The sequence below is a fragment of the Muscardinus avellanarius genome (genome assembly GCF_963383645.1).
Source record: "Muscardinus avellanarius genome assembly, chromosome: 21".
Taxonomy (NCBI): Eukaryota; Metazoa; Chordata; class Mammalia; order Rodentia; family Gliridae; genus Muscardinus; species Muscardinus avellanarius.
The window spans coordinates 25760331-25774242 of NC_137807.1; the positions used below are offsets into that span (position 1 = coordinate 25760331).

Sequence of the window (13912 nt, forward strand, 5' to 3'; positions counted from 1 at the left end):
GGCCCTGCCGGCGGCTGGGCGTGCAGCCAGGGAGCCTGGGGCAGGCTGAGAGCGCTGGCCCGACACCCGACAGTAAGCTCCTCTTGCTACCCTGCTTGGCCCTGGGCTCTGGGCCAGTGGGATTCCGGTGGGGACGGCTGGCGGCGGTGCTCCCAGTGACTGCAGCACGGCCTCTCAGCGGGGGCAAGGCTGCCCCCCAGGGGAGGGCGCTTGTGTCTTCTGGGGTCCCCCGTCCTTGGCAGCGGGTGGTGGGGCTTGCTCCCCTCTCCCGCACTGCTTCTGGATGACTCTGCTGATGTCTCTTCAGTTCCGTCCAGTCTGCTCTGAGTGCCCCACGCCCACACCACACCCAGAGGAAGTCCGTGAGCTGAGCCTGGGGCTGCTCTCACTTTCCTCTCCCCCTTCTTTCTTTCCTTTTTTTTTTTTTTTTGTGGGTCTGAGGATGGAACCCAGAGGCATTTGACCTCCGAGCTACACCCCCTGCCCAATTTTTTTTTTTTTTTTTTTTTTGGTGGCACTGGGGTTCCTGGAAGCCCTTCTACCTCCGGGCTACACTCCCAGACCTGTTTTTATATTTTTATTTGGAACAGGGTCTCTTAAACCAGCGAGGCTGGCTCCGAACCAGCGCGATCCTCCTGTCTCCGCCTCCCAAGCGTGGGGATTACAAGTGTGCACCACCACACCCGGCCCCAATTTTTTATTTTTTATTTTGAAACCGGGTCTCACTAAGTTGCGGAGGGCCTCACTAAGTAGCTGAGGCTGTCCGCAAACCGCGATCCTCCAGTCTCAGCCTCCTGGATGCTGGGATTACAAGCGTGCGCCACCACGCCCGGCTTCCTTCCTTTTTTTTTTTTTTTTTTTTTTTTTTTTTTTTTTTTTTTTTTTTTTGTGTGTGTGTGTGTGTGTGTGTGTGTGTGTTTATGTGAGGTACACCCCCAGTCCTATTTTTATTTTGGAACAGGGTCTTCTAAATTGATGAGTCTTACTACTTGCTGAGGCTGTTATCCTGGAACCTGTGATTTTCCTGTCTCAGTCTCTCAAGTACTGAGATTATTGGCATGCGTCACTATACCTGGCTTATTTATTATTTTGAAACAAGGTCTTGTTAAGTTGCCGAGGGTCTCTCGTTAAATTTCTCAGGCTGGCCTTGAACCTGTGGGCCTCCTGCCTCAGCTGCCAAGCACTGTGTGCATTATAGCATCTACTACTCACGTGGCTACTCTGGAGTCTTACGTTCCTCTTGGGGTGATGGTCTCCAGTGGGCATTGCCGGGTGACCCGGGGAGGGAACCCAGCCTGCGCCTGACCTCCGGCCTCCGCTGCACAGGACCCCACGCCGGGCGTCCCTTCGGCTCACTGTCCTACGAGGCATAGCCCGTCTGTAATGGCCGCACCCGGTGCGCCTTGCCTCTGTGTCTCCTCACTGGCTCGGCCAGTAGGGTGTAGGATACGTCCCCTGTGGCACCCGGATGCCTGTGCCTACAGGACCAGGGAGAAAGGATGAGCGGGCTGGGGCTCGGTCCTGGGGGCTCCCTCTGGGCCAGGTGGGCCTGGGTCCCTTTCTAGCCCCAGTGTGTGGCCTCTGCGGGCTGGTTCAGGATGGTAGGGGGGACCCTCGGTGCCCCGTCCCTGGCCTGGTCCCATGGCGTGCTGGGCGAGTGCTGCGGGAAGGCAGCGGGGCACACGGGCGGCGAGCGTCCCAGGTGAGCTGGCATCACGCTCTGCTCTGAGATGCCGCGGCCAAGACGAAGGAGCTCCGGGCAGCTCGCGGGAGGGGGCGCTGTACTCCGGGTTTGGTCCTCAGGCTCGGGAGCAGTGGACGCCATAGACAGCAGAGCTACGGTGCAGCCATGCTGGCCAGCGCAGCGAGGGGAGGTGTCAGCACGGCCGGGAGCTGACTTCGCTGTCCGGCCCGCCCGCCGCCAGCCCCCAGCCATCTTCTGACTCTTGTCCTCCTCCCACAGACCTCGAGAGCCGCGCAGCCCCAGCCGCCATGTGCATCATCTTCTTTAAGTTTGATCCTCGCCCTGTGTCTAAAAATGCGTACAGGTAATACGCCTGCTCGGGACCAGTCGTCCTCTGCTGGGTCTGGGCGCCTCCTCTGTCCTCCCTGGGCACTGCACGCAGGGGCGAGGATGGAGGCCCGAGAGGAGGCGGGGATGAGCCCGGGCCTGGCGCTCACACCGGCCAGTCCTTGTAGGGCCACAGCAGCACCTCTCCGGTAGTAGCCATTCTGAGCCATGTAGAAAGATACAGAGAGCCCCGCGGTGTGTAGCGTGGTGTATACCTGTAATTCCCGTACTTGGGAGGATTGCAGGTTCAAGGCCAGCCTTGGAAACTTGGAGACACTTTGTTTCCAAATAAAAAATAAAATAGAGCCAGGCGTGGTGGTGCATGCTTGTAATCCCCGTGCTTGGGAGGCTGAGACAGGAGGATCGCACAGGTTCGAAGCCAGCTTCAGCTACTTAGTGAGGCTCTCAGCAACTTAGTGAGACCCTGTTTCCAAATAAAGTTTAAAATAGGTCTGGGAGTATAGCCCGGAGGTAGAAAGCCTCTGGGTTCCACCCCCAGTACCACCAAAAAAAAAAAAAAAAATAGAATGGGGGATTGTACCTTGGGAGGTAGACTGCCCATGGGTTCAATCCCCAGTACCAAAGAAAACCAAAAATAGCCAGGTGTGCTGGTGTACCATGCCTATCACCCCGGTACCTGGGAGGCTGAGATGGGAGGATTGCAGGTTTGAAGCCTCAATAGTGAGACTCAGCAAGAATGTTTCAAAACAAGAAATAAGCGGGGCTGTTGGCTGGTGGCGCGTGAGCCTCAGCCGCTCAGTGAGGCCCAGTTTCAAAATAAAGAATATAAAATAGGGCAGGGGGTGTAGCTTGGAGGTCAGATACCCCTGGGTTCCATCCCCAGACCTGCAAAAATAAATAAATAAATAAATAAAAGGAGGAGAAACACACACACACACACACAAGTAATTAAGGTAAAATGAGACTGTGGGCACCCGCTGTTCTGTGCAGTGGGTGTCCTCATGAGAGGAGGGACTGTCCTCTGCGCAGGCGCAGGCAGAGGAGGCCAGTGTGGGCAAGATAGGAGATGGTCATCTGTACTCAAGGGACAGAGACCCCAGAAGAAACTCACTTGATCTGGGCTCCCGGCCCCTGGAGCTGTGCGCCGGCAAGTCACGGTTGTGAAGCCCCAGCCTGAGGTGTGTGGCAGCTGTGGGAGCCGTTTATCTGGAGATCCTGCTGCACTTGGACCTCCTGGGAGGAAGCTCGCTGCTCCATGGTGCTGGCCCCTCGGCAGGTGGGGGGGTTCTTCATGGTACTGAGGATTGAACCCACGGCTTTCTACCTCTGAGCGACACCCCCAGCCATATTTAAGTTTTATTTGGAAACAGGGCCTCACTGAATTGTGGAGGGGCTTGCTAAGCTGCTGAGGCTTGTCTTGAACCTGCAATCCTCTCGTCTCAGCCTCCCAAGTACTGGGATTACAAGCATGCGCCACCACGCCTGGCTTACCCTATTTACTCTGAGACAAGGTCTTGCTAAGCTGCTGAGGCCGGCCTGGAACCTGCGATGCTCCTGTATCAGCCTCCCAGGTACTGGGATTACAGGTGTGCGCCACCACGCCCGCCTCCTGTCCTCTTCAGGACTTGCCATGTTGCCTTACTACTCTAAGTTTTTGATGTTTGTTTGTTTGTGTGTGTGGTACTGGGGAATTGAACCCAAGGGCAATCCACCCTGAGCTATACTCCCAGCTTGTGTGTGTGGTACTGGGGGTGGTACTGGGGGCAGGTGGTACTGGGGGTGGTATTACAGGTATAAACCACGCTACTCCCAAGAGCCTCCTGCCAGGCTCTACCCCCAGCCTGATTATTTGGAAACAGGGTCTCACTAGGTTGGTGCGAGTCTCCTCAAACCTGTGATTCTCCAGTTTCAGCCTCCCAAGTACTGGGATTACAAGTGTGTGCCACCACCATGCCAAGCTCGCTCCTTCCTTCCTTCCTTCCTTCTTTCTTTTTTTCTTTCTTTCTTCTTTCTTCGTGGTACTGAGGTCCCTCGAAGGCCAGGTAGCTCCGGGATACACTCCCATGGCTACACTCCCAGACCTATTTTATATATTTTTAAAAATTTGGAAACATGATCTCTTAAGCCAGCGCGGCTGGCTTCGAACCTGCGCAATCCTCCTGTCAGGCTCTTTTTTTTTTTTTTTTTTTTTGGACACAGGCTCTCACTAAGTTTCCAAGGCTGCCCTCAAACCTGCAATCCTCCTGTCTCAGCCTCCCAAGTATTGGGATTACGTGTGTATGCTGTCGTGCCTGGCCTACTGTAACTTTTATTAATTAACGAGAGGCTGGGCGTGTAGATTAGTGGACATATGCAAACTAAGCGTGTGCAGGGCCCTGAGTTCAATCTCTAGCGCCAAGAAAAGAAGCTGTGTGTGCGGGTGAGAGGCTTTTCTGCCTCTGCCTGAGCCGACAGTCATGCCTTCTCCTTCCAGGTTCATCCTGGCAGCTAACAGGGATGAATTCTACCACCGGCCGTCGAAGCCGGCTGACTTCTGGGGGAACAACAACGAGATCCTGAGTGGTGAGCCTCCTGTGGAGAAGGAGGAGGGCGCATTCAGCTTGGCCCCTCCAGGGCCCCTGGGGCAGCTTGCAGGTGCAGGTCGTGGGCCTCGTGGGTCTTGGGGTCGGGGCCAGCACTGGGCCAGCCAGCTGCAGCATCGTCCGCCCAGCCCTGCCCACGTGGCTCCCACGCTGTGAGGCCCAGAGTGGTCAGCCTGTACCGGGGGGACAGGGGCTGCGCGGCGTCCTGCCTGCACCGGGGGCACGGGCTGCGCGGCGTCCTGCCTGCGTGCGCCGGCACGTGCTGGTGCTCCTGTCTGTGTCCGTTTCTCTGCTTACGCACCACTTGTTCCTGGCAAAGCGGGCTGAGTTTGGAGAGGAAGGGATGGGCCCATTGTATGTGCCTAGAAGTATCATCACGGAGTATTTTCTTCAGTGGGTAGCACTGGGAATTGAAGCTGAGGGTAGTCCACCTCTGCCTTACTTTTTATTTTGAAACAGGGTCCAACTATGTTGCTGAGAGCCTCACTAAGTTGCTGAGGCTGGCTCCAACCTGGGACCCTCCTCCCTCAGCCTCCCAAGTACCACAGGCCTGGTGGATCTCATACTGTGGCCTGGGTCTCTGCCCCTTCAGCAGATGAGGCTGCCTGGCACGGCTTCTACCAGGAAGCTAGATTGCTCTGCCCCTCCCCAGCCCGAGACGCTTGCCCAAGTGCATGGCTTCTTCGGAAGCCATGTGTGGAGCCCGCTGTTGGAGACAGTGTGGTGTGTGGGTGTTTGGTACCTGTCTCTCCTGTGTTTCCCGTGGCACCGGGGAGTCATGCCCCAGGGGCTGCCTCGCCCGGCAGATCCAGAGCCCCTGGCCCACCTCGGGGGCTGCCGAGAGTGACCTTACGGATCATGCTTTTCCCAGGCGACGGGGACCAGGTGTGGACCAGAGTGGGGCTCCTGTTGCCACACTTGTTGCTGGGGTAACGCTGTCCCCTGGCTGCCACAGGGCTGGACATGGAAGAAGGCCGAGAAGGAGGCACGTGGCTGGGGATCAGCACGCGGGGGAAGCTGGGTGCGCTCACCAACTACCTACAGCCTAGGCAGGACCCCGAGGCCCGGGGACGAGGTGAGGGTGTGGGGGCTAGTGGGGAGGGGCTGAGGCAGGGTGGGGTGGGCGGGTCTCGACGGGGCGGGGCCAAAACCCAGAGGTGGGGGGGTCTAGGTGGGCAGGGACAAGGCATGGTAGGGCGGGCCCAAGACTCAGGAGTGGGTGGGGTCTAGGCGTGGCGGGTCCTAGGTAGGACAGTCCCAGGGCACAGTGAGGTGGGGTGGGCCTAGGTAAGGCAGGGTGTGGGCAGGTGGGCCTCGGCAGGGCTCAACCACAGCGCAATAGGACGAACCAAGGTACAGTAGGACAGGCTAGGACCTGGGTAGGGCAGAGCCGGGGGTGTGGGGGCCGGACCCAGGTGGGTGGAGCTAGCTCACGGGGGGGGGGGGGGGGATGGGCAGGGCCTGGGTGGGGGGGGGCTCAAAGGGTAGAGTGAGGGCGGAGTGGCAGGGCCTGGGTGGGGGGGGGCTCAAAGGGTAGAGTGAGGGCGGAGTGGGGTGGGGTCAGGGCGGGGTGGGGGCGGGACCTAGACAGGGCGGAGCCAGGTGGAGTGGGGATGGGGCCAGGTGGAGTGGGTGGGGTGCGACCTAGGGAGGGTGGAGCCAGGGCACTGAGTTGGGCCTGGCCTCCCCAGGGGGCTCCTAGGGAAGGCCGCAGGAGTCACCAATAGGTCACCTCCATCTGTGTCAGAGGCACCTGGCAGAGACCAGAAAGATGCCTGAAAAGGTGGACCTGGCGTCGCCGTGGCTGCCGCGGTCTGGCCCTGGGCACTTCCACAGCCTGGGTTGTGTCATCTCCGGGAGTGTGTTCCGAGCTTGTCACGCCCGAGTGTCATCGCCTCCTGTGCGGAGCAGACATGTCTCCCCCCCAGACGCAGCACTGTGGACATACGCTGCTCCCGCCCAACGCCCCTCATGCTGAAGTCCATACAGAGGCGTGGTGAAGGGAGGGGACCCTCGGGAGCGACACCCCAGCCCTACTTTTTATTCTTAATTTTGAAACAGGGTCTCACTGAGTTGTGGAGGGCCTCACCAAGTAGCTGAGGCCGGCCACGAACCGCAATCGTCCAGTCTCAGCCTCCCAAGTACTGGGATTACAAGTGTGTGCCACCATGCCTGGATTTCTCAGTGCCAACTTCCTTGGCAACCCAGTCAGCAAGGTGTGGCTGGATCCAGGTGCTGTGGCCCCAGTGGACCCTCTTCCTTCTGTGTCCCCCAAGGGGCCTCACCCCAGTACCCAGAGAGGCCGGCTAGCCCTCTGGTCTCAGCGTGGTGTGCGTCCTCTGTCCACAGGTGAGCTTGTGACCCACTTTCTGACCACTGACACGGACAGCTTGTCCTACCTGAAGAAGGTCTCCACGGAGGGCCACTTGTACAACGGCTTCAACCTCATAGCAGCGGACCTGAGGTGGGTCTGCCTGGTTGGGGTGATGGCCCTGTCCAGGTCTCCAGCTCCCCGGGAAGCATCCATTGACTGGCCTGCCTCACACCCCTCAGCCTGGGGCCAGGGCTAGGCCCAGGGCTCCCTGTGAGGTGTGAGGCTGCTGGCGTCCTGCCCGCAGAGAGCTGGCTAGGATGCAGTGGTGGGTGGACGTGAAGGGCAGCCTGTGGGGCCGCCGGTGTCCACTCCCCTCTGCAGGCAGCCTGACCAAAGGCTGAGCTCCCAGGGACTCCTGTGTTGGCGCTGTGAAGGGTGTAGGCTTTGCCTGCCTCCTGCTCTCCCTCCTCTCTTCTCTTTTCTTCTTCCATTCTTCCCTTTCTTTCCTTACTAGAAGCTTAACCCAGAGGCATTGTACCCCCAAGCTACACCCCCCAGCCCTATTTTATTTGACTTTTTTTGTGTGTGGTATAGGGGATGGAACCCAGGAGCATTCTACCTCTGAGCTACACCCCCAGTTCTATTTTTATTTTTTATTTTTGAAACAGGGTCTCACTGAGTTGCAGAGGGCCTCACCAAGTAGCTGAGGCTGGCCGTGAACCTGGGATCCTCCTGTCTCAGCCTCCCGAATACTGGGATTATAGGCATGTGCCGCCACACCCAGCTGTTTTACTTTTTATTTGTGGGACTGAGGATTGAACACAGGAGCACTGCACTTCCGAGCCTCATCCCTTTATGAAAAATTTTTATTTAATTTTATTTGTCCTACTGGGGATTAAACCTAGGGGTATTCTGTTTCTGAGATACATCTCTAGCTCTAATTTATTTGTTTTGAAGCAGGGTCTCACTAGTTTCCTGAGAGTCTCACTGCATTGCTGAGGCTGTCCTGAAACCTGCAGTCTCAGCCTACCCAAGTACAGGGATTATAGGTGTGTGTCCCACACCCAGTTTCCATTTATTTATTTATTTAGCACTGGGAATTGAACTCTGGGGATTCTACCTCCAGGCTACACCCCTAGCCCTTTTTAAAAAATTTTAATTAAGGCCGGGCATGGTGGCGCATGCTTGTAATCCCCGGGCTTGGGAGGCGGAGACAGGAGGATCGTCCAGGTTAGAAGCCAGCCGCGCTGGCGTAAGAGACCCTGTTTCAAAAATATAAAATAGGTCTGGGAGTGTAGCCCGGAGGTAGAAGGGCTTCCAGGAACCCCAGTACCACCAAAAAAAAAAAAAAAAAATTTAAATTAAGCCGGGCGTGGTGGTGCATGTTTGTAATCCCAGCGCTTGGGAGGCTGAGACAGGAGGATCGCGCAGGTTCAAGGCCAGCCTCAGCTACTTAGTGAGACCCTCTTTCCAAATAAAATATACAGAAGGTCTGGGAGTATAGCCCAGAGGTAGAAAGCCTCTGGGTTCCACCCCCAGTACCACCAAAAAAATTTTTAAATTATTTATTTATTTTGAGGTACTGGGGATAGAACCCAGGGGCATTCTACCTCTGAGATACTCCCCCAGCCCATTTTTATTCTTTATTTTGAAACAGGGTCTCCCTGAGTTGCAGAGGGCCTCACTAAGTAGCTGAGGCTGGCCACAAACCTGCAATCCTCCTGTCCCAGCCTCCCAAGTACTGGCATTACAGGTGTGTGCCACCATGCCTGGCATGAACACCTACTTCTGTAGGTCTTTATGTAGAAAGTTTAAAAGAACTTTTAGCCAGCAAAGAAGATCTCTGAAATTAGTAGCCAAACAACTGGCACACAGCTGGAATCCCATTGCACGAGAGTCTGAGACAGGAGGATCACAGGTTTGAAGCTACCTTCTGCAACTGGGCAAGACATGGGTTCACAATGGAGACTAGAAGGGCTTCAGGTAGCGGCATCATGGGCACTAGGTGGCCCAGTACTTGGCTCCTGTCTGACCTGCCCGTGCCTTGCCTCTTTCTATGGACAGCACAAGTAAAGGAGACATCGTTTGCTACTATGGGAACCGGGGGGAGCCCAAGCCCATCGTCCTGACGCCAGGTGAGCCTGCTCTGTGGCGTGCTCCCATGTGCGCACCTGAGCTTCGCAGCCTCTGCTGCTGCGCTGTGTCCTGGGGCTCTTTGGCCACCTGTCGGCCCCTGGTCTCTGCGGGACTGGACCTGCACCTTGCCATCAAAGCACGGAACCTTCCCGGCCCCTCCCTGGGCTTTTCCTGCTTCTGCCCTGAGCCCTGTCAACGGCCCCAGTGCCACCTGGCACCCCCCCACACACACCTGTCTCAAGTCCTGGGGGCAGTCACTGTCACCACCCAGGGTTCTCCTCCCCAGGCACAGCATAGGCACTCCTCCTGGCCACGGTCTCCGTGCCTGACCCGGTCCTCAGGGACGAGCCCCTCAGGGCGCACTCTGCCCTGCCCTCTGCCCCTTGCCTTCTCACTTTGCCTTTGCCCAGGCTCTGCCCTCTTTCCACTCCCTCCTTGGTGTGATGATTGCCTGGAAGCCTCTTCTGCCAGCCTGCTACCCCCTGTCTGGGCAGAGATCATCACATTAGCTTTTCTCTGTCAGTCACCGTCAGGGGAAGGAGACCTGTATCTTCTAGTACTTGTGCCAGGACAGAGCAGACTCCCTGGGAAACAGAGATGGGTCTAGCATAGTATGTCAAGTGAACAAAAGCTGCTGCGATGCTTGGGAGGCCCAGACAGGAGGCTGCAGGCGTGCGGCTGGCCACAGCGAGCGAGGCACTCTGCCATCGAGTGACTGCTTCAAAATAGAGGATAAAATAGGGCTGGGGTGTAGCTCAGTGGCAGAATGCTCCTGGGACCCACCCCCGTATCACACACACATACACACATACAAAAACAACAGCTGCTAGGAGCAGGTCTGGTGGTGCACACCTGTAATCCCAGGACTTGGGAGGCTGAGACAGGAGGATTGCAGTTTGAGGCCAGCAAGTAGTGAGACTCATCAACCTAGCAAGATGATCCTGTTTCAAGATAAAATAGGGCTGGGGGTATAGCTCAGAGGCAGAATATCCCTGGGTTCAACCCCCAGTACAACACACACACACACACACACACACACACACACACACACACACACACAGAGAAGCTTGGAGTTGAATGCCTCTGAGTTTATTCTTCACTACTAAAAATAAATATCCAGGCCTATAATCTCAGTTCTTTGGAGATGAGATAGGAGGATTACAGGTTTGAAGACAGCTTCAGCAACCTAGCAAGACCCTGCTTCAAAACAAAAAAATACAAAGGGGATGGGGTGTAGCTTGGAGGTAGAATGTCTCTGGGTTCAATACCCAGTACTAAAAATAAGAGAATAAACAGACGACGGAATAAAAAATAGTTGAGGGTAGTGCACACCTGTAATCTCACTACTTGGGAGACTAGCACGGGAAGGTCTTGGGTTTGGGTCAGCCTCAGCAACTAAGTAAGACCCTTAGTAACAGCAAGATCCTTTTTTTGTGTGTGTGGTACTGGGGATTGAACCCAGGGGCATTCTACCTCTGAGCTATACCCTCAGCCCTGTTTTATTTTTATTTTGAAAGAGGGTCTTCCTAGATTGATGAGTCTCACTATTTGTTGAGACTAGCCTCAAACCTGCAATCCTCCTATCTCAGCCTTCCAAGTACTGGGTTTACAGGTGTGTATCACTATGTCTGGCTAACTAGACTCTATTTTAAAAATATATAGGGCTAGGATATAGCTTGCAGGTAGAATGCTTCTGGGTTCAATCCCCAGTACCAAAAACAAAATAATAACAAAAATAAGTTTAAAAATCATATTTTTTAAATAAAAGAAAAGCTGGGTGTGGTGGCACATGCCTGTTATCCCAGCATTTGGGAGGCTGAGCCTGGAGGATTGCAGTTCACGGACAGCCTCAGCTACTTGGTGAGGCCCTCCGCAACTTAGTGAGACCCTGTTTCAAAATAAAGAATAAAAACCAGGGCAGGAGGTATAGCTCGGAGGTCGAATGCCCCTGCCTGGGTTCCATCCCCAGACCTGAAAAAAGAAAAAGTAAAATGCTGGTCATGATGGTAGGTGCTTGCAATTGCAGTCCTTGGGAGGCTAGGATTGAAGGGCTGTAGGTTTAGGGCTGGCCTTAACAACTTAGCAGGACTCTCAGCAAGCTAGCAACACTCTATTCAAAATAAAAATAAAAAGATCTGGTGGTTTTGCTTGGAGGGTGCCCTCCTGGCCTCAGGTCGCTGTTATTTAACCCATATTTATCGGTCCACCCAGCCCCAGGCCTCTGCACCTCGCAGACTCCTGCCCGGGGTGTCACCTGCCCTGTGTTGAGTTCTTCCTCTCTCTTTGATGCACAGATAGGTCAGGAGCAGGCGGCAGTGGGCGGGGCGGCTTGGCCCCAGCCTGGACTAGCTTTGCTGTCCCCGCCACCCCCTGGCACCTTACCTCCTGCCCGCGGACGGGTGGGCTTCAGGAGTTTCCCCTGGCCTCTGCGTGGCTAGGCTGACCTCTCCCTGTAGGGACCTACGGGCTGAGCAACGCGCTGCTGGAGACGCCGTGGAGGAAGCTGCGTTTCGGCAAGCAGCTCTTCCTGGAGGTGGTGGAGCAGAGCCAGGAGCTCCCCAAGGACACCCTCATCTCCCAGCTCCTGGGTGTGCTCAGCAACGAGGAGGCGTGAGTGCAGGCCCCGGGCAGAGGCAGCAAGGGAGGGAGCCAGCCTTGTCCCCTGGAAGCCCAGGAAGGTGGCCAGGGCTGACGCCAGCTGCAGGGGAGTGTGGCAGACACGCTGTCCACTCACCGTGGCTGCCCGTGCCGACTCTCCTGGGGCAGGCAGCCGGGGTTACCCTAGGGGCCTCTCATGAGGAGAGGGGGCGCCAGGCCTGTGGCCGGAGGCGCGGTGCTCAGAGCCAGCTTGTCTGCGCCGGAGCAGTTAGACAGCCTTCCCTGAGGAGGTCTGGCAGAAGGTCCCAGAAGGTTCCAAAACGGGCATGATGGTTCAGGTCTGGAATCTCAGTGCTTGGGAGGCTGAGACAGGAGGATCTCAGGTTCAAGGCCAGACTCAGCAATTTAACAAGGCCCTCAGCAACTTAGATCATGTTTTAAAATAAAACATAAAAGGGTTAGTGGTGTAGTTCAGAAGTAGAATGCCTGTGGGTGGATCCTGGGGTGAGTGAGGTGCTGAGTGTGTATGTGGTCAGCCAGCCCCTGTGGTTCCCCGCTGGTCTCCAGGGCCCCGGGACTGCCCAGGAACCTCGCGGCCATTAGCATGGCAGGCAGGGCCACCTGGCTACCCGGGCGATGGACAGGCAGCAGAGAGCCTGATGGCCGTGCCCCTCTGTCCTTCCAGACAGCTGCCGGACCCAGCCATTGAGGACCAGGGCAGAGAGTACGTGCAGCCCATACTGAGCAAGTATGCTGCCGTGTGTGTGCGCTGCCCCAACTACGGCACCAGGTATGGAGTGCCCAGGTGCCGCCCTCACGCCCTGTGCCCTGAGTCCCAGGGAGAGACCTGAAAAAGCAGCTGAGCTTCCTCAAGCCCATAGGCAGCCAGGGCCCGGCCTGTGCCTGGCTCAGTGGATTCCAGAGCCCCTGTCCTGTTTAGACGTGCCCGCAGGGCGAGCAGACCCCACAGCTAGTGGCCGTGCACAGATGACCACCTGCTCAAGGTCAGAGGCTCCTCTGTCTTCTCTGCGGGTCACTGGGGTGCCCCACCCTGACGAGCTAATACACAGCCACCGATTGCAAGGCATGCTGCTTCTGTGGCAGAGCCCTGAGGGCAGAAACCCTGGTCCTGTGCTCCAGAGCCTGGGAGTCACGCCCAGGACAGCTGTGACCTGGTCCTTCCCGTGTGTCCACCCTCCTGGTGGGGGAAACTGGCTCACAACATGAAGACTTGCCAGAGTGGTACTCCCTGTAACCCCAGCACTTGGGAGGCTGAGACAGGAGGATCTCGGGTTGTGAGGCCCTCCACAACTTAGTGAGACCCCGTTTCAAAATAAAAAATAGGGTTGGTAGAATGCCCCTGGGTCAATCCCTAGTACTGCAACTACGATACCACCACCAAAAATCATGAGGACCCACCTTGGGGAGGGCTGGGCAGGAGAGGGGGTGTTGAGTGTTTGGACTGGCACCAGCTGCTTGGCCTGGATGGTGGGGGAAGGGGACAGGAGGGACTTGTCCAGGGGTGCAGGCACTGGGCCCCACGTGGTTAGAGGTTCCTTTCTCGGCAGAGCTGAGCATGGGAGCCGGGCACACTGATGGGGAAGTGTGGTCAGCTCAGGGCCTCCCGTGAGCATGGGGGCTGGTGGGCTAGTGCTGCGGAGGGAGGGCCGGGCAGCCTGGGGGTGTCGCAGAGCGGAGGTGAGAGAGAGTCTGCAGAGCAGTCAGGGTCTCAGGTGGCCCGATGAGCCCCCCATGTGCCCCATGCTCACTCGTGACCTTCAGGTGCCCAGCACAGCCCCCCTGCCTGGCGCCTGTCCCTCCCTCCGCAGGTCTGGCACCAGCTGTGGCGCTGCAGGGAGGGCCGAGGCTGAGGGATGCAGGTTGACCCTGTCTTTCAGAACCAACACCGTCATCCTCGTGGACACAGAAGGCCACGTGACCTTCACGGAGCGCAGCATGCTGAACAAGGACCCCTCCCGCTGGGAGACCAGAACCCACGAGTTCACGCTGCAGAGCTAACCCCGCCTGCTGGGCAGGCTGGCCGGCTCAAGGGCCTCAGGAACCATGAGGTTCTGGGACTCAGCCAGCACCTGTGGGCCAGAGCCTCTCAGCTGCGTACCACCCCTCGGGTCCTGTGCCTGGCTCAGGGTCTGCCTTCATGCTAATGGGACTCAAACCAGGTCCCAGGAAGGCCCGGATGTGCCATATGTGTGCAAATGTACCTGAGCCCACCATGCCCACACGTGTACA

General features: G+C 56.9%; 1 protein-coding gene across 3 annotated transcripts; it reads left to right on the plus strand.

The window, feature by feature from the left end:
* Positions 1-1992: 1992 nt before the first annotated feature.
* TANGO2 (transport and golgi organization 2 homolog) lies at positions 1993-13681 on the plus strand (the record flags this gene model as incomplete). Of its 3 annotated transcripts, XM_080718008.1 has the most annotated exons (8): positions 1993-2048; positions 4506-4594; positions 5570-5689; positions 6964-7078; positions 8993-9063; positions 11521-11674; positions 12348-12452; positions 13561-13681. In XM_080718008.1, the coding sequence occupies 8 exons, from the start codon at positions 1993-1995 to the stop codon at positions 13679-13681; spliced, it is 831 nt and encodes a 276-aa protein (XP_080574134.1). The 3 variants fall into 3 exon arrangements, with proteins under 3 accessions (XP_080574134.1, XP_080574136.1, XP_080574135.1); XM_080718010.1 differs by lacking the exons at positions 8993-9063; positions 11521-11674; XM_080718009.1 differs by lacking the exons at positions 6964-7078; positions 8993-9063.
* Between the last annotated feature and the right edge of the window lie 231 nt (positions 13682-13912).